At 32.0% G+C, this 21,241-nt stretch overlaps 2 protein-coding genes across 4 annotated transcripts in view; both read left to right on the plus strand.

Moving 5' to 3' along the window:
• Positions 1–6,871, plus strand: part of LOC143063279 (L-proline trans-4-hydroxylase-like) — a 70,241-nt gene extending 63,370 nt beyond the window's left edge. For both annotated transcript variants that reach the window (XM_076235333.1, XM_076235334.1), the window contains 7 exons: positions 10–100; positions 1,590–1,700; positions 2,371–2,462; positions 2,968–3,058; positions 4,647–4,779; positions 5,589–5,740; positions 6,660–6,871. In XM_076235333.1, coding sequence (XP_076091448.1) covers positions 10–100; positions 1,590–1,700; positions 2,371–2,462; positions 2,968–3,058; positions 4,647–4,779; positions 5,589–5,740; positions 6,660–6,797 — 808 coding nt within the window. In that variant the 3' untranslated portion in view covers positions 6,798–6,871. The remainder of the gene's footprint in view (positions 1–9; positions 101–1,589; positions 1,701–2,370; positions 2,463–2,967; positions 3,059–4,646; positions 4,780–5,588; positions 5,741–6,659) is intronic.
• Positions 6,872–9,606: 2,735 nt separating this feature from the next.
• On the plus strand, positions 9,607–19,308 carry LOC143063280 (L-proline trans-4-hydroxylase-like). Of its 2 annotated transcripts, none has more exons than XM_076235335.1 (10): positions 9,607–9,672; positions 10,955–10,998; positions 11,281–11,362; positions 12,300–12,390; positions 13,616–13,726; positions 13,962–14,053; positions 15,256–15,346; positions 15,553–15,685; positions 17,470–17,621; positions 18,985–19,308. In XM_076235335.1, the coding sequence occupies exons 2-10, from the start codon at positions 10,968–10,970 to the stop codon at positions 19,120–19,122; spliced, it is 921 nt and encodes a 306-aa protein (XP_076091450.1). In that variant the 5' UTR covers positions 9,607–9,672; positions 10,955–10,967; the 3' UTR covers positions 19,123–19,308. The 2 variants fall into 2 exon arrangements, with proteins under 2 accessions (XP_076091450.1, XP_076091451.1); XM_076235336.1 differs by having other exon boundaries at positions 9,668–9,690.
• Positions 19,309–21,241: the final 1,933 nt, after the last annotated feature.

Below are 21,241 nucleotides of genomic sequence, written 5' to 3' on the forward strand. Positions count from 1 at the left end.
GATTTGCAGGAGTCTACTTGATAACGAAGAGGTTGAAAAAGTAAAGAAAGTATTCGAAAATGCCACATCAGAACAGATTCTTGAAGACAATGAAATGAGGGTAATATTGATTTAAGAATGATATGGAAAAAACTGCGGTAATATTTTTTGTTGTTTGTGTAAGTAATAGTTTCTACTAGCTATTTTGTCCTTTGTGGTTTTGAATGTTAGAATTTGTAACTGAACCACTTTATCTACTTGATTAGAATATCATTGTTTTTCCTTCAAAATCGATTCACAGACAATATTTGGGTATGCATCAATTAAGAATTGTGGGGTAATTATAAAATAAACAATATCATCATTTTAACAAGTGAGAGGTGTAGCTAGCTATACAACCTCTATAGGTTGCACTACAGCTATTTCTCAAACCACCCCTCCTTTGGGGAGATTTAGAATATTCATAGAAAATTAATTTTGTTTACATACTGGTTCCCAGTTATGCTCTCTGTGTACCATCTCATAGAGACATAACTTGGGAATGTTACCAGTAAATATACATGTGCATATTGTTTACATTGAAATCTGTGGTAACCCTTCATTCGAGGAAGAGGTTGTTAAGAAAATTAGTGTTAGTTTAAACTCTGAAAAGTTCAGGGCATATACACGTTGAAAATATGCCGCACAGCCCTATATTTTGACCTTTGAAAAAAATTGTAGTGCAAATGAACTTTCAATTCTAGGATAAGATTTTTTTCAAAACTTCATAGTAAAAGTGGTACAGTTCCTATGGGAAATTGCATTGTCAATATTATCAGAAATGCAACCTAGCTTTCCGTTCCAAATTTTACACGGAATTCGGTATTTTTACAATCAAAAATTACAGAATAGTCAAAGTTTTTAAAAATCTAAAAAAAACTTAAAATTGTTATTGCATTCCCCCCCCCCCCCCCCCCCCCCCGGCCACGATGACGAAAAAATCAATATCTACAATTTTTTTTATTAGAAATTGCTTTCTGTCCCATATACCGTCCACGAAGTTTTAATATTTACTTAAGAAATCATATCATATAAGGTTTTTATCATCAATATGAATTTGTTTGGGATAATCATACACGTTTGTGCTGACATCCGTTTTTGGTTTAGACACAGTGTTGACTGCTGTACATGTACCCCTAATTTTGACATTTTTTCCTTTCATGTCTGTTTGTTTTGTTCACGCATCGTTGTCCTTATAATGGAATTTGATACGACTGTCATACAAGTGCGAGATTAAACTAGCTATAAAACCAGGTCCAATCCACCATTTTCTCCATAGGAAAAGTCAGGAATATGACATTTGTTATCAATTCGTTTGATGTGTTTGAGCTTTTGATTTTGACATTTGATTAGGTACTTTCTGTTTTCCTCAGAGTTCAGTATTGCTGTGATTAAATTTTTATTTTTTTTCACCTTCTTTGAACAAATTCTTGGGGCAAAAAAAGTTATTTAAACAGTTTAAGGCTAATGTATTGAATAAATATTTCACAACGCAGTTGTTTGGTGTTTTCATGTGTTCACGTATTGATTATTTAAATAAATAACCAAGTATTAATTCTCTATATTTGAAGATATCCGATGGTCAAGGACGAGAGGCCAAGTTAATAGTATGGTCACACCCTGGAAATGATGTCAGTGGAATTGTTAGTAGGTCACAAAAAGTAGCAGGAACATGTGAAAAGGTGAGTTTGCTTTGGGTACTTACAGTTAAACAATATGTACCCATATTTTGACTATTTTATTTATTGTGTCTGTTTATTTAACGCATCAATGTAAATATAACGGAATTTGATGAGACTGTCATTAAAGTGAGAGGGTGAGCGCTATAGAACCAGGTTTAATCCACCATTTTCTACATTTGAAAATGCCTGCACCAAGTCAGGAATATGACAGTTCTTGTCCATTCGTTTTTGATGCGTTTTGTTATTTGATTTTGTCATGTGATTATGGACTTTCCGAATATTGATTTTCCTCTTAGTTCAGTATTTTTGTGATTTTACTTTTTTTTTTTATGTATCAGCAATCAATAAAATCTATCACTGAGACCATTACCAAAAATAACACAATGCTTATATTAAACATTTGTCGAAAGTCTCATTTAAGGAACATAAACAGCATGAAATTCTGTCTTAGCGCTGACTAAAACAATTAACAACTCGAAGTTAAATCATTTATCTTTTTAAATGAATAAATCAATGGTAAATGAGTTTTATAAGAGCATTGCTCTTGTATCCTAATATCATTCATGAATTACTTATATATTTTGTATCTTCTTTCTCTTGCAGTCATAATTTGCGAATTCTTTCAAAAAATATTCATTAACAAAATATTAGCTATAGTTCCACTTTTCAGCTGATGGGAGAAGAGGTATATCATTATCATGGTAAATTAGTGAGTAAAGAGGCAAATACTGGGGGCTCATTCTTATGGCATCAGGATTATGGGTATTATTATTATGATGATAAAACACACTTAAATACAACAGATGTTAATAAACTTGTCATATATACCAGGATTGACTTTTTTGTGTTTGCGCCAGACGTGCGTTTCGTCTACAAAAGACTCATCAGTGACGCTCGAATAAAAAAAGTAAAAAATAAAATTAAAATAAAGTACGAAGTTTAGATATAGGCCTAATACCAAAACTATTGTTATCAGGTTTTTGTCCTCTAAAAGTGAATGATTTTATCTCGCTACTAAACATTCAATAATGTATTTATAAAAGTTACACATTTGCGAGTGAGTCCAATCATAAACATATAATACCACAAGAAAATTATATTTTATGAATGATTACAAAAATGAAGCCGTCATCGTGTTTAATTTGTAGACGCATATTCACTAGTATTATTCTATATGATATGCATGAATTGAAATACACAATGTATTTGCTGGATGGCAAACAATCAGAATATAAACAGTCCCCTTATTGATCGTGTCATTTTCCAGATATTGGTATCAAAATGGTTGCCTGCTACCTAATATGATGACAGTTTTTATTGCTCTTGATAAATGCACGAAAGAAAATGGTTGCCTTCAGGTAAATACACTCAAATGATATGTGTTTCAAATGCCTCACACATTTAAGGAATAGTAAAAAAGAAAACGATAGCAATTCATTTATTGCATTTTTTCTCTATGGAAACCATACCATTTGTCTCAGTCATGTCATTTGTTTATTGCCTCAAATCAATAATAATATGACTCATTTTCAGTATACTCAATCATTAAAATCATTTATCATACATTTAGTAGTAAATACAGTAGTTTTGAATATTTTATAAATAGCCTGCTGTGTAATCCATATCGCGCAACTTTGATGCGCACCCTTTATCATACCCTTTATCACACCCCTACTCATTTTTTTTTCATTTTAACATAAAGTCCGTTTTAATTTATGCAAGCTTCTTCAGATTTTTTCCCCTCATACTGGATCCTAAATGAAAGGTCATTCGGGCGTGACGCAATTTATTGAATGACGTCATTGTTTGGAATGTGACGTCAGAAACGTCGAGTTTTCATATTTCTGACACACGAAATGCAACTATAAAAAGAAATCAATGACATACCATACAAAACACACAAAATAATACAACAAACAAAATATTTCTAAAACAACAGCACGCAAATTGTAAGGTATTCCATGTACTTCGAATGAGTAGTTGAGCAGTTCTTTTAAATCTTTAAGAACAAGACAAAAGAAGAAATGAAGGTAACCCAGGTGCTAGGGATCATATAGCAGTTCATATATACTCTCCTCTTGAAATATATGATAAAGCGTATAAAACATGGCAAATCCGGATCAAATGCCGTATCACCCTCGACCAATATCATCCCTCGGGCCTAAAGCCCCTCTGGCTGATATTGGTATCTCGGGATGATACGGCATATCATACAGATTTTTCCATGTTTTATTCTCTAGTTATCATCGATATTAACATCCATTTAAACAGATTATAGAATTGTTCCATTTTTGCATTTCCAGAATGTACAGCAAGGCTATATCATTATATGTCATCCATTATAAAAATAAGAACAATTGGTGTTTAGTCTATACAGTTATTTGCGACAAGCAACTTAAATCATTCATTTTGAAACTAAACAAATAGCCAACGCCAACGAAAATACACACAAATGTATATTTCATTTAGAGTCAATTTTTGCTATTTCTTTGGTCTTTTCTTGGCTAACACCTCCAATCTATAACGATTTATAAAAACCAAATAATGCTAATTATACAGTTGTTGTTTTACTAATTTTGTAGATTTCGGAGTGCATATTTCCAATTCAACAATCTTCTTTAAGTTCTAGATGATATTTGAAATATTGTATATATAAATATGTCATACGCATCCTCTTCATAATGTAAAACATAAACTGCTCGCTAGTTATGTTTTGATGTTTTGTCACTGTAAGCCTCAATGTTGTTGTGATATTCATTATATAGTATATTTCCAAAAAATTGCAATCTTTTCAAACTTAAAAAGCAGACGCCATCGTATTTAAAATGTTCTCATCAAATCAAACAAAAAGCTTTACACTGAATATCATTCCCCGACCAAAACAAAATGAAACTGAAAATTGTTACATTATTGTATTCAAATGATGTTCACATTTTGCGTAAGTAGATATTGGAAGGTTCGCATAAATGTGGAAGAGTCGATCATGAACTGGTGCATGGACAACAAACGATACCAGACACTAAAAGAGTTGACCAGATAAAAGAACGTTGTCCACTGATATGGTGTGAAATGAATCCAGGTTCGATTACTCAATTTCTGGGTTTACATGATATATCAATGTCTAACGTCAATATGGTAATCACATATATATATATATATAAAACTTAAATATGTCAAGGTAAAAGTAAAATAATAAAAATACCAAACTAAGAAAGACATTGAAGAGATATTCAAAATTAAGAACTAACAACGCAGAGACCGGAGCTAAAACTTATAGACCGTTAGTCGATATAACACATAAAACAAAAGATTGATAACATATCTTAAAAAAACAATATTACACGCTGGTGCCTAGAAAACATGTCATAGTTAAAAAAAACTTCACTCAACCCGTAGTCTTGTTCACAGAAAGTCACACACATTAATTGTTAGACTCACCGTTGGCTGCTAGATTTGTTATCAGACAACAAATCAAAATAAATCATAATGATGACAGAAAGCGATTAATTATTATTCAATTTAACAATTACCTATCAACACAAATAATGGAAATGAGGAATTTGTCCATGGGATACTGATGATGCCCCGCTTGCATGTAATGTTATGAAGGGAAATAGCTCTAATTTGGTATTAGCGAGTACACCAAAAATCGAACTTGAACTGAGTATTGTTGTAATGAGCATCGTGTATAAGTTTCATAACATTTGATTGAGACGAACTAAAGTTTGAGAGCGGAAACAATTGTTTTAAGTCGAACGTACGGGCAGACAAGTTTAAACTTTAATGATCCCCTCATCATGGCGGGGGAATATAACAGATACCCTTGATTTCAGTTAATTTAGAAAGTTCAATGTATACGATTTATTACAAGACTTTTGTTTAAAATAGGTGATGCGTTATACTTTCACTCCAATATGATGCATACAAGTGGTCAGAACAGTAGTCCAAATAGAAGATGGGCTCTCCTGACGGCTTTCAATACAAAGTCAAACAATCCAACCAAAGAGCATCATCATCCATGTTATACACCACTCACCAAGGTAGTCAAAGTCAGTTATCATTTCAAAATGGAAATATGAATATAGAATATTTGGGACAAGTATGCTATAAGTCATCGAGACAGCGTATTACAATTATATCAAATTATGCACAGACTAACTATATGAAACAATCATTGGTATATGTTGTTTTTATATTCTTCACTATTTGTTTATTCACAAAAACACATATTAACGGACTACCGGACTGTAACATTACATCTTTGTACTATTTCTAAAATGTTCACGAATTAAACATTTTCATAATGACTATGCAAATATTATTGATCGTGGTATACCGATATTGGTAGAAATTGCAGTGTGCAGCAGCCCGAAATATTATTCGTACCCTGTAAGGTAAACAAATCAATGGGAACCTAATCAAAATATATGTCATCTGCCTGTAAAAGTATTGATTTGATATGACGGAAAGTAAATCTACTGAATTGATAATTTTAGAAACTGTCACAAACTTCAAAAATTGCTATCAAACGAAAATTATCGTCTTATTTAACAAAAGATATACGTATATATCAAATATATGGTTTTAAATTTCAGGTTGCGAAAATTCCTTAAGAATATATTTTACTACTAAAATAAACATACACACATGTACGGAAAAGTAAATATTTTAATTTTACAATAACAGACTAGAAGAAGATTTCATTATTTCAAGTATTGGGTCATCAATCTGTTTTGTTTTGATGCGTATCAAAGTAAGACCATTTCCCGTTCAACCAAAAATTAAATAAAATGATTTGAGTTATCTACTTCAAAATGAAAATAAAAAATGCCTCTCTGTGTACGTTATCCGAAAAATAATATTAACATAATGCCCTCTATCAATGACTTGATTTACATCATTAAAATTTCTTTATTATCGTACGTGTATAAATGATAATCTACACCAATCTACCTACAGGTTCCAGACGCCGCCATCAAAGAATGTGAAAACTACACTTTTGATCTTTCACAGATGGAATTTTTACATCCAAGTAAATCACAAACTGTTCGTCCGAATCTGTCCAAAGAGCAACAAGAAGCAGCCACCACAATTTAACATTTACAGACTTAACTTTTATATTAAGTCAGTTTTAAAAGAATTTTTTAAAAATAAATAAAAAATAGTTGATATTGATTTATTTTATTTACGTTCCATTATCTATTTGAAAATGAAATCAAGGATAACGATTATTGATTATCTTCTCATTTTTTAATACCATAATTACGATTATCTTTTTTTCCGAGTTACGATTATCATCCCGAATTTTTCAACGGCAATTTTCAAAACGTTCAGACAATTTCAGTGTACCGTTACGATTCAAATATGATGTAATGCTATAGAAATACCTTGCAGTTGAGTAACTATAAACAAAAACATGCTACATTTGAGAAAAATGACTGTAAAGATTTTACCTATGTTTGCCGTCGCCATATTGGGATAGTCGTAATTCCAGTTACGATTATCTCTTTAATACCAGTGAGCCATGTGGATTTGTTGTTCATACGTTTGTGAAATGTTCACCAACATACTGTCAATCACATTTAAACTGTAGAAGATACACAGCAATCGCTCTAGTCTTGCAATCAACATCAAATTTGATGAGGCAGCATGAGAAGTAACATTATTATACTTTACAACCCTGCATAAAGCCAATGAGAAAAAGTCATGCTCGATCAAAATTTATATTTTGATATAGACTGGATGGGTGAGTGGTTTTAGGGCGTTGGACACGGTAGAGGCGGTATTGCCTCGATGTCAAAAATGTAAGAGGCTGAATCTCGCTGAGAGAAGATAAAAAACTTGCTTACGCACATTTGAAGATATAACACTGTTTTGAGACGAATTATTTATATATTATATTTTGGTGGTAGTCTTGTATATTAACCACTTCTTGTGCGTTGAGAATGTCTGTTATATATATAAAAATATACTGGAAATTGTTGCAGTAACTGTGTTTAACTGATGAGAATGTATGATTCCTAAAGATTCTAGAAAAACACCGTTAAATATTATATATAACCAATATTTAAAATTTCGTATGGGGATATGCACGTTCATTTTTATACTAAATTTATGTTTTGGATGCCTTTTACTATTGCATATGATAATAATAATATAACTCAAAGATTTTACCTAAAGTAGGCAAACGAATCATCAATTTAAAAATATGTAATGCCCTTTTTTAGTTCACTATGCTTCTATGAATTTTCCTCTGTGGTAAAGGCATAAGGTGACCTATAATCAGTAACGTCTATGCCATTTGTTTTCTTGTTGAGAATGTTTGCCTCTTTGGCAATAATACTACTTAATACCTTGACTTAATTCTTCCATAGACACAAGATCATACAAAGACCAAAATGAATTCATAAGTTAAACCATGTGAGATATTTGTTGTTTACATTTTGGATGTAGGGGGTTACAATTGTGCTCATATGTGGATTATTCATTTTAACTCTAGTGCACAGGTGTTGTTTACGTTTGTGCGCATTCATTTAACCGGTAACACAGATAAATATAAATATAATTTATAACAAAAAATGTAGAAAGTTATTAATTTTGAACACGTTTATTCTTTAGAAACGATATATTAAGTTATTATACATGTATTCTGTGTTCAGGACTTCTCTTCGAATTTTCGATGATTTTAAAATTAAATTCTCACCGGTATGCATTTCCAGGACTTGATGTTCCTGCATTATAAAACGAACTTATCCTGCTCTAAAACCCTCTTCATTATCTTCGTTGATTAACAAGTGACTTAAACCTACGGAAGTGGTACTTGTAAATAGTTAACTAAATGAATGACAGTGAAATAAATAAATACGATATATGGTTTCCGTATAAGAAAATGCCTGCACCATGTCAGGATATGACAATTGTTTCCATTCGTTTGAAATATTTGATTTTGCCATTTGTTAAGAGACTTTTGTTTTGAATTTTTCTTAGAGTATGGTATTTTTGTTATCTTTCTTTCTACCTGTGTTTTCCAGAGTTTACCTTTAAAATGAATACGCGCAATTATAATCAAAGGCTGCACCAAATAAAATGACTTTTTAGCGCGCAAATATAATGGTGATGTGCGTAAGGTATTGCACGCAGATGGAAGAGAGCATTCATTTTAATTTTTTTCTATGACACATTAAGAATTTCGTGCGGAAGGGAAACTAATATTTGAGTTGTATCTTTGGTGATAAACCAGTGTGAAATTTCTAGAAAACATACTTACAGAGTATCATCAAAAAGTTTTTTTGTTTACAAATGTATCCCAAGTCTAAATGAAAATATACAAACGGATCATTATTGATGATGTTCAAAGGAAACTTAAGGTTCTGAGAATTATTAATAAGGAATCGTCAAAAATCTACAATAAAAAGTAGTGAAAGATACTTAAGGTGTATTATAAAGCTATCTATAAAAAAATCTTTTATATGTGCAGAAACACGTTTATAATGTTGGAAGAGACTCAAAATACATACACATTACTTCTATTATTAACTTATTAAACTAAAGTAAAGAGTTGAAGTTGAAAATTGCCATGGAGTTAAACACATTCAGGGGGAAAAGGCTGTTCATCTTGGCAGTGAAATGGTAAAATGAACTTAATGTTTCGCTTAGGTGAATACAAATTTATTTAACCCTTTCTTTCCTTTCCATTCCGAGAAAAAATGTTCTTAACAAAATAATCATGATAGGAATGATATCTTCTTACTTTGGAAATAAGTACCAATATAACAGCACGCGCTTTATAGATCAAAAATATAATTTTCGATGTTGAAATTTTGTAGGAATGATAAAAGATTTTGCTACGTAGTTATGCCCTATTTGTACAGAGATAATTGTCGTCATAAGTTAATAGGTTATCAGGCATATACGAATGTGTGTATGAATTTATTACATTTATCAAAGTAAACATTATTAACAACATTTAAAGGTAAGAGTTTCCCTCTCGGTAAGTTGGTGTAGGTCATTTTCCTTTAATATAAATAGCATTACTTTCCCAGGCATAGATTACCTTAGCATTATTTGGCACATTATTTTGGAATTTTGGATCCTAATGCTCTTCAACTTTGTTCTTGTTTGGCTATATAAATATTTTGATATGAGCGTCACTGATGAGTCTTATGCAGACGAAACGCGCGTCTGGCGTACTAAATTATAATCCTGGTACCTTTGATAACTATTTACACCACTGGGTCGATGCCACTGCTGGTGGACGTTTCGTCCCCGAGGGTATCACCAGCCCAGTAGTTAACACTTCGGTGTTGACTTGAATATCAATAATGTGGTCATTTTATAAATTTCCTGCTTACAAAACTTTGAACTTTTGGAAAAACTAAGGATTTTTTTTTATCCCAGGCATATATTACCTTAGCATTATATGGCTCAACTTTTTGGAATTTTGGATCCTAATGCTCTTCAACTTTGTTCTTGCTTGGCTTTATAAATATTTTGATATGAGCGTCACTGATGAGTCTTATGTGGACGAAACGCGCGTCTGGTGTACAAGATTATAATCCTGGTACCTTTGATAACTACTTGCATTTTATTAACTTAAAGTTATTAAAAATTAAAACATCAATTTCTAAATTTCATGAGACCGTATCAATTCTCTTGATTTATCTTCATCAGGAACTCTTAAAACCGATTACTTGAAAGCCAACGCTAACGAATCAATTCTTTATTGCGCTTGTTTACTTCACGACGACTCGATTGAAATCATTCCTTTTTTTTTTAAAATCGCTGCTTAGGAAAACAATATAGTATTTGTAAAGATATCCCAGGTCTTATCACTTTTTGAATTTGCCTTGGAGTTCGGTATTTTTGTTTTACTTTTTTAAGGTATCAGTTTAGATATCGACGGTCTAAGAGTAACTAACACAGAGAATAATCAGCTACATTTGGGATCAGTCAAATATTTCTCAGAATTATGATTCCTTAAAGCTCATCAACTTCGTTCTGCACTTGGCCTTTTTTACTGTTTTGGTTTGACCTCATTGATGAGTTTTATGTATCTGAAAATCGCGTACAAAATGCATGAACAAGAACTGAAATAAAAAAAAAAAAGAATTGCATATGTGAGTAGGCGGATATTAAAAAAAGCGAAAACTATTTACATGAGATAACTGAATAAGTTTTTTATATAGAGTTTTTATGTTTGTTTCCTGTGCATTTTAATTAAACAAAAGATTTAACTTTTTTTTATTTACTTATAGTGTCTTTCCAGCAATGGCTAAAGAAAGTACAAAGCTGAACTCCGGTTTGTGTCCTTAACAATAAGTATTTGTATAAATGTTAAGCCCAATTTTGTTTTCAAATATAAATTAAAAATTGATGCATTACAATACTCAAACATATATCTGAAGTCTATAGTATTGGGGAAATATCTCTTTATATCTAGATCATGTTAATTAGGTCAATTTCGTGAATGTTTAGTTTTTCGCAGATACATTCAATATAATATGGGCTCATTCCTTAGTAATTTGTTGCGGTCCTGCTTGTATTTCTCACCACAAACTATAAATGTATATTAATTTTGCAGAATACCTATTTAACCGTGATGACTTCCAAGTTACACCAAAGATGAAACAAAGCTTTGACAAATATGGTTACATTTTAGTACGGTACGTGCTTTATGAACGAAAAGATATAGGCGAGTATGGAATAAAACCATGAATGAAAGACAACAACATACTAAGTAACAAAACACAAAATACATTGATTACATAAACATATTAAATTTAGATATATTCTGTTGGTTCATTCCAAAGTCGTTTTTATATATCCAAAGCAAGGGTTTTGCGATTCGAACCTATTTAATTTGCAATGTCTATTTTTATTTTTTTTAAGGTATGTAATATAAATCGTCATATAGTGATGAATTACGTATATAGTGATTAGATAAATCGTTATAGCCAGCATTTGTTTAGGGAATTATTTTACAGCGTAAGGCTGGATGTAAAAAAATGAAAAAATATATCATTTGCTTAAGAACGTAGTTGAACTTGAAAACTATTCGATTTTATCGGACCACAGATGAATTATCACGTTGTGATTGGTTAAATGCCGTCACGTGGTGACCCCCTATGAGACCGTATGGGGTTAGTAAGTTTCATATGGGGTTCATGACGCGTTAATGGCGACGTCATCTATTAATGTTGTTGTGTTTCTTTGTTTATTTTTCAACAAAACGCCGCAGAAAAAGACCAGCGTCCGATAAATTCGTTATACGGTTAACTACTGACCCCCTACGGATCCATAGAGGGTGAATAAAATTCATAGGGGACTCGGCCTCCGGCCTCACCCCCTATGAATTTTACTAACCCTCTATGGATCCGTAAGGGGTCAGTAGCGAACCAAATAACTTATATTATCAGCTGTTCATTTTTTTTTTACATAGATTTGGGTTGTCAACGAGTTTTGACCTCGGGCACAATTGATAGGAAACTGATTGTTTGAATACGCATCTGGTACAGTAAAATTAATACAGTTAATTTTATTTCAAAAGTGAAAAGGTAAATTTTTTTTTAAAATCATTTGAATATATTTTTTTATTGTTAGGGGACTACTTGACAATGAAGAGGTTGAAAAAGTAAAGAAAGTATTTGAAAATGCCACATCAGAACAGATCCTGGAAGACAATAAAATGAGGGTAATAAATTAATGTTAGAAATTAAGTTAAAGGAACATTGATAGCAATATTGACTGTGGTGTAGAAAAAAGAGGGACAAAAGATACTAAAGGGACAGTCAAACTCATACTAGATCGAAAATAAACTGACAACACCATGGCTAAAAACGAATAAGACAAACAGACAAATAATAGTACAGAAGACACAACATACAAAACTGACGACTAAACAACTATGTTTTCCTTGTCTTTATTGTTCATTATCTATTATATTTTGTGCTTTGACGTCTTGAATACTTGTAATATCTAACATGATCCCTTTGTTTGCTTTATTTAAATAATGTATTGTTATTTTTCTTTTAAAACATTTAACTGACAGATTTGTTTATGCATCTTGTAAATTATATAGAGGGGTGAAAGTAAAATAACAAAAAGATTGACCTATAAGGACAATTGAAAACGGAAAGTCCCTTATCAAATGGCAAAATCAAAACACCAAACGAATATTAAAACAACCGTCATATCCATGGCTTGGTACAGGCATTTTCTCATGTAGAATATTGTTGATAAAACCTGGTTTAAATATGAAATGTCATTTAGAATATTAAAAGTTTGGAAATACATAAAATTTTGTAAATCCTTAAAGCCGTTCTTTCTATCGCTATTATACGAAAAAAAACCCAACCATTGTAGCCATACATATACATTCCTCAATTGGCCTGATATCACCACTTTGTAATACATTGTACTCGTGATTGATAATGGATTTATTTGTGTCTCATTCACCTAATTGATGAATGTTTATACTGTACATACCAAAAATAGCACCAATTCACGTAAGCCTTTAGAAAAGTTGAATACAAGTTAAAGGAAGCTTAAAATCGACAGTTTTAATTTCTGTAGAAAATTCATCAATGTTTATGCTGATGTTAGTATTCACGTGGTAAATAAAAGGTTTTTGTAAACAGTTTTATGGAAATGGAAATAAACATTTTACAACTAGTCAAAATCTTAAAGAAAATGTAACATATCTTCATCCACTCCGACATTAAAACAAATGGTAAAGGATCGTAGTAGAATGATTTCACGTCAAGAAGGAGAATAGTCACCATTATTCTTTCACGTTTTACAATCCTGGTGATAACTTATTCATTCGACATAAATGTTTGAAATGTTCACACGTTTTTCTCAAGTTTGAATTGGTAATTAAACATAAAAATATCATCAATATTTATCTATCCTTGAAGGTTTCTGATGGTCAAGGAAGAGAGGCCAAGTTAATAGTATGGTCACACCCTGGAAATGATGTCAGCGGGATGGTTAGTAGGTCGCAAAAAGTAGCAGGAACCTGTGAAAAGGTTAGTTTGCCTTGTGTACTTACAGCTATACAATACATCAGCAATCTCAAAATCTTTCACTAAGGCCATTACCAACAATATACAAATGCTTACACTATTTAATTGTGGAAAGACTTATTTCATGAACGCACAGCGTATGTCATTCTATAAAAACAACATGCTGAAAACAGTTTACTCATAGTAGATTTATCAACTTAACAAATTACTTTACAATAACTATATTTTCTCATTTCAGCTCATGGGAGAGGAGGTCTACCATTATCATGGAAAATTAGTGAGTAAAGAGGCTTTTACTGGTGGCTCTCATTTGTGGCATCAGGATTACGGGTAATTTTACCATTATATAAACAGTTAAAAACATTTCATCATGACAGATTTAACAAATATATCAAAAAGACATTCAAAACATATAAGTTGAGATAAATTGATAACACGACGAAATGAACAAACCTGAGAGGACAACAAAAACGAGAAGTAAGTCTACAAATCACTACAGAGAATTTTAAAAACAGAGCAACTCAAAATACACTAAAATGTAGGGGTGATTATATGTACTCTGGAATAGAAAACAGATCCTGATCCACTATGATTATGTAAGATATGATACCATCGCTATACAATTAAAAAGGTAAATCACAAAAGTGCTGAATTCAAAAAGGAATGTTCCTAATCAAATGGTAAAATCAAAAGCTCAAACATATTAAACGAATGGATAACAACTGTCATATTCATGACTTGGTACAGGCATTTTCCTATGTTTAATTTATTTTAGAGCTGAGTGACATTGTCTGACCTTTGAACATTCAATAACGAACCAAATAACGCATTACATATTTTGATAAGTCCAATAAAAATATATCATAACTTAAGGATGTACTTAGGTGAGGGTTTGTGAAATTAAAAAAACCAAGAATTTAAAATTAATGCTATAAGTCAGAAGAGCATTAGTAAAGGAACAAAATAAGCTAAAAATAATAATAGGTCATGGCGCTCATTTTCGAGATATTTGGTTTTTAAAATATGACGGGAAAAAGCTGACTCTGACTTTTACCTTTTTTTTTGTATTGGTTTTATTAGGTTCTCAAATCATAGGGAAAAAAATAAAAAATCTGCTCAAATTTTGGCAAATGACTCTTTATGACCTACATGTATTAAGTCTGATATAAAAATATAAATTGGTGTTATGGGGCAAAATATTTTACATTGTATTGTATTGAAAAAACCCAAGGAGTCCGAACATTTGACGCAAATTCCAAAACCTCACCTAAGTACATCCTTAAGATGCTAACATTTGCACGCAGCGAGGGGAAAACTTATCCCGAACAGGTTTCATACAAGGAAACAAACTTTATGAGTATAAACCCTAAATGATAAAATGTAAGCCGACATAGGGTAAATAACACCCATCTATCTGCACAGTAGCATTATAAAACGAAGTACATAATGTACAGCGAAAAGTCCAGCAACCAGAATGTAAACCATTCCCAGCTTAACACGCAAACGATAATCATGTTATTTTCATATTTTAGATATTGGTATAAGAATGGTTGCCTGCTACCTAATATGATGACTGTTTTTATTGCTCTTGATAAATGCACAAAAGGAAATGGTTGCCTGCAGGTAAAATAAGAATTTATTTTTCATATACATCCACTCAAGTGAATAAATAAGAAACATTTAATTTATTGACATTTGACTATTGTTACTTCGATTTAAAAAAAAAAAATATTCTTCATTGTGAATTTCTTATAATTTTTTCGTTTTATTTTTTTATATCTTATATTGCTAGTTCATAATATTGAATATGACAATTTGCTACCTTAAAGATATTGGAAGGTTCGCACACATGTGGCAGACTCGATCATGAATTGATGCACGGACAACAAGCGATACCAGACATTAAAAGAGTTGAACAGATAAAAGAACGTTGTCCGCTCGTATGGTGTGAAATGAATCCAGGTTCGATTACTTAATACTCAGTTAATATGATATGGCATTTGCTTACGACCAGTATTATGTCTTATGTGATGCAAAAAATCAACTGTCATATTCATGACTTGGTACATTTAATTATCGTGGATTTAACTGGCATTAAAACTAGCTAACCTCGCAATTGTATAAGTATCACAAAATGCTACCATATTGACAATATGTGTAAACTATACAAACAAACACAATCTTAATCACAAAAGACTTAATATATGTCAAGGGGTATGATATTAAGGAGGCATTCAAAACTAATGATGACTGAAGGACAACGTGAACACAGTTGCACAAAAGAGACTGAAAGAAAGAATGTTCTTCAAAAATAGGGACGAAAGATACCAGAGGGACAGTCAAACTCATTGATTGAGAATAAATTGACAACGCCATGGCTAAAAATAAGAAGAAAAACGGACAAATCCTTATTTTTACGGAAATGTTGTTAACCGTGCCCGGAAATTTAGAAATGATCCATGTAAACTTATTCTAAAAGGTGACCTATTCAATACTGTAATAAGATAATTGAATATTGTTTTTATTGGTATAAATATTGATTTTGTTATCAGTAAATTAAAAGTTAACTAAATATACATATTCATGGAACTACAATCTGTCGATACCTGTAACTTGGCATTGCACAAGCTTATGTTTTTCTCTGGCTGTTTATGACGTCTTTACACTAAATCCATTGGATGTTGGATGTGTACGGATTGATAGTTTAGTCTTAGTTGCATGCTTTTTTTTTATTAGTTGTTAGTGGCTTTGAACTTGCTGTCAGATAACTGCGAGTACTCTCAGATCTGTTCATTGTGTCTTTTTGTGTCGGGATGTATAAGTACCGGGCCACGTCCACTGTATTTTTGTCCATCTGATGAGTTAAGCTTTTTTCAACTGATTTTTATAGTTCGTTCTTATGTTGTACTGTTATACCACTGTCCGAGGTTAGGGGGAGGGTTGGGATCCCGCTAACATGTTTAACCCCGCCACATTATTTATGTATGTGCCTGTTCCAAGTCAGGAGCCTGTAATTCAGTGGTTGTCGTTTGTTTATGTGTTACATATTTGTTTTTCGTTCATTTTTTTTACATAAATAAGGCCGTTAGTTTTCTTGTTTGAATTGTTTTACATTGTCTTATCGGGGCCTTTTATAGCTCACTATGCGGTATGGGCTTTGCTCATTGTTGAAGGCCGTACGGTGACCTATAGTTGTTAATGTCTGTGTTATTTTGGTCTTTTGTGGATAGTTGTCTCATTGGCAATCATACCACATCTTCTTTTTTAAATACTAGTTCAGAAGACACAACATAGAAAACTACAGACTAAGCACCAAGAACCCCACCAAAAACTGGTGTTGATCTCAGGTGCTCCGTGTTTAACATACAACGTGTATAAAAATAAAGATTAATTATCAAAAATCACTTTGAACTCGAATCCTTTGGAAAGATACGTAGTCATGGTGAATAATATTATATGTTTAGTGGCACCATCTTATTATTTATATAAAATGCGTAAATCGATTATTACATTAACAAAATACCATTGGATCTTTAACAGTAATCACACAATGACATAATATCTTGAAGTTAAATGTAGGAAGATATTGGTTAAACGTCATTGAAAATTTACTAGTCAACACAAATAACCGTTAATGAAGTCTATATGTTTCGAAATGTGTTCTCGAACTGATCATGGTTTTAAATCATGAATAAATAGGAAAATTTTTAACAATGTGAACTCTAATGTATTCATTTCGTTATTAGGAGATGCTTTATTTTTTCACTCCAATATGATGCATACAAGTGGTCAGAACAGTAGTCCAAATAGAAGATGGGCTCTCCTGACGGCTTTCAATACGAAGTCAAACAATCCAACCAAGGAGCATCATCATCCATGTTACACACCACTGACCAAGGTAGTACTAGTGTAAAATGAAGTTACTTAACAAAATGACATATTGGCTAAATGTCTATTAAACAGTGTTCACATAAAATGTCTAAACAATTTGCCTACTATTCCGAAGTACTTTAAATCATTACAGTTTTAGATTGGGTTTGTCGAACTCAGTATTTAGTTTTTGTAGTGGTTTATGAATTTTGTTTTAATACCGTATTTGAAAACTAAAAAAGTTTTCAAGACAAAGCATAAACACATTATGTATAGAAAACTGACGACAAATTAATGTTTAACAAAATACAACTCAGAAAAATAAAAGAATTGTAAACTTCGGGTGGTTGTTAACATAATCAACGCACCAAGTGGGAGGATATATCATTAATGCTGGAACTTATAATATTTGACCGACTCATTTACGCCAACGTTATGTTCGACAAAAGTGCTTGTTCAACTAAACACATGTTTATTGGCAATCTCAGATATACACGTAGCTCAATACGAAAATAATAATTTCATTGTCTGTAACAATGACATTTATTTTACTTGACCAAATTCATTCATATCTTCAGTGGTGCTGCATTACTATTCAATAATGTGATAGGTATATAAATATAAGAAGATGTGTTATGATCAGTGCCAATAAGTTCAAAGTAGGTCTTTAACACGATTCAGACCAATTCAGACTAGTCGAGTAAAAATCAGTACAGTCGAGTATAGAAATAGGCCATTTCAGACTTTATTGGTTTGTAGTGTGAGTGCCAATAAGTTCAAAGTAGGTCTTTAACACGGAGCCTTGGCTCACACCGAACAGTAAACTGTAAAGGGCCCCAAAAAAGAACTAGTAAAAAACATTCAAACAGGAAAACCAAAGGTTTAATCTATATAAAAAAATGAGAAACGAGAAGCACTTATGAATCACACCAACAAACGACAACTACCGATCATCAGGCTTCTGACTTAGGACAGGTCCAAACAAATGCAGCGGGTAACAACTTTCACCCTAATCTGATAAAATAGTGTATATATATCACAACATAGTCAGACACACAATAAAATATCAATTGAATGACCAAATTCAATTAAAAAAGACATATTAACAAAAGTGAACTTGTACTGAACGAATACATTTTATCTATGCAAGATACTATAAATACAAAATCATTAAAATAAGGGCTGAGATGTTGAACAATATCAGAAAGACAGCCATAACCTTGGACAAAATGCTGACAAATAAAATAATGTACACGGGTAAATGAAAATAATTTTCTTGTAAGGTATACAGTAATGGAATACGGAAATATTTGTATTACTTAATTTCCATGAATTTGATTATATGCGACAGAGTTTTCCTTTTAATAACATCTACACCAATCTACCTACAGGTTCCAGATGCTGCTATAAAGGAATGTGAGAACTACTCTCTTGATCTTTCACAGATGGGTTTTGTGCATCCAAGTCAATCCCAAACTAGTCGTCCAAGCCTAACAAAAGAGCAACAAGAAGCAGCAACGAGAAGTTAACGTTGTTGCATTTTACTCGTATTTCAAATACGTTACATAATAAGATTATGATAATTTGAATTGTAAAATGGTAAATTCATTTTACTTTATCGATGTAATTTATCACTAGATGAAATAATAACGTCGAAACAATTTGCTTTTTACATTTTTTGTACTTATTGCAAATAAAATATAAATGATGAAAAACATATCGACAAAACCGTAACAAATTTGTTGTTTAAAAAATCAAAATGTCTTGATAATGTCAGTTTTTCGAGTGATTTCATATGAATCAAATAGTTTTGTTTTACAACTAAAACTCTTAAGCGATATTTGAAATCCATGAATGATTTTTAAAAAAAGTTTTCTCCACGTGAATTCTTTTTAATCCCTTCCCATACTTATAAAAGTAAAAATATATTGCATCTCAATATTGCCGGGACTGGGCAAAAAATATCTCAATCAGACAGTAAGAATATTGCAGGTAGGTAAATGTGAGAAAAAAAAAATCACAAAAATACTAAACTCAGAGGAAAATCAAATCGGAAAGTCCCTAATCACATGGCAAAATCAAATCACAAAACACATAAAAAACGAATGGACAAGAAATGTCATATTCCTGACTTGGTACAGGCATTTTCAAATGTTGAAAATGGTGGATTAAACCTGGTTTAAAGCGCGAAACCTCTCACTTTGTTGACAGTCTCATCAAATTCCGTTATATTTACAATGATACGTGAACTAAACAGACACAATAAATAAAATAGTCAAACTATGGGTACAGCAGTCATCATCGTGTAACAACTTTAAAAAGAGCAATTCAACAGAACACAAAACATCTATTTACAAACACATTTATTGCTTCGTGTGTCTGACGGCAGAAAACTTTATACGTCACATTTTTTGTTGTTCAATGTTTATGCAAACAATTTTAAAATTGCTAGAAAATTTCACGTCAGCAAAGTAGAAAATGAGAATTGATTTAAGTAATCTAGTTTTGTGTTTTAATTCAATCAGTTTATAAATCAAATCTGTTGAAAAAGAGATCTATCTCCAATGTCATTTTCCTTAACGAGCTCATCATAGATTCTTCAGTGACTGTTAATGTAAAATGTAGTGACAACAAATAAGGCCATGCCAGGTTCATATTGTTCCCTTTTATAAAGAAATCTGTCTGTTGAAGCTAGCTATTATTGATGTTTAAATGAGCGGTAGAGGATAATTTGCTTTCATTTTGATTTAAATGCACTTATCATTGATACCAGAATTGAAATTTTATTTGCGCCAGATGCTCGTTTTGTATACAAAAGACTCATCAGTGGCCCTCGAATAAAAAAAAATAAAAATAGGCCAAATAAAGTACGAAGTTGAAGAGCATTGAGGACCAAAAATTCCTAAAAGTTTTGCCAATTTGGGTTAAGATAATCTATACCTGAGGTAGAAAAGCCTTAATTAGTGTTCAAAAAGTTTAAGTTTTGTAAACAGTTAATTTATAATATCTTTTTTGTCGAAAGTAAAAAGAACTAAGTCTTATAGTTTTTATATGATGGCTGCTGTAGATTTGTTTTTCCTTAAAGAGGTTTTGTTTACATGAAAATAAGGCTGCATTGGTTTACCGAAATTCAAATTTAATAAGTAAATTTGACACATTCCCCATTTCCTTTCTCAATTTTAAGATATAAACAATGTTAAAAACAAAAACCGAGGTTATCGCACACACTTGTAAAGGACACAGACAAGATACGTCGAGAGGTTAAACATTTTCTGCTATGCATGTCAATCAATACTAAAAAATGTAACAATTGGGAATAGGACGAAACCATAATCCTCAGATCTAAGAAATCTGAAAGCAAACCGCTAGTTACCACACACACCCCCTCACTTCAGGCGCGGATCCAGAGGGGGGGTTCCGGGGGTTGGAACCCCCCTTTTTTTGGACGATCAATGCATTTGAATGGGGACATGTAATTGGACCCCCCCCCTTTGTTCTGGTTTAGAACCCCCCTTTTCAAAATGGCTGGATCCGCCCCTGCACTTAACACTCTTATTGTATCGGTTCACCAGTTCGTTTGTAACTATATTTCTGCTAGAGCAGTAGTTTTGGTGCCAGGAGCTCATCCTTGTTAATGAACCTTGATTT

This window comes from Mytilus galloprovincialis, chromosome 2 (assembly GCF_965363235.1).
Source record: "Mytilus galloprovincialis chromosome 2, xbMytGall1.hap1.1, whole genome shotgun sequence".
NCBI classification, from domain to species: domain Eukaryota; kingdom Metazoa; phylum Mollusca; class Bivalvia; order Mytilida; family Mytilidae; genus Mytilus; species Mytilus galloprovincialis.

Bases quoted from the DNA above. Each gene is read 5' to 3' on its own strand.
- LOC143063280 (XM_076235335.1), top strand. From the start codon at position 10,968: ATGGCTAAAGAAAGTACAAAGCTGAACTCCG. The intron at 12,391-13,615 runs GTAATAAATTAA...CTATCCTTGAAG, and splicing joins TGGAAGACAATAAAATGAGG to GTTTCTGATGGTCAAGGAAG. The intron at 13,727-13,961 runs GTTAGTTTGCCT...TTCTCATTTCAG, and splicing joins TAGCAGGAACCTGTGAAAAG to CTCATGGGAGAGGAGGTCTA.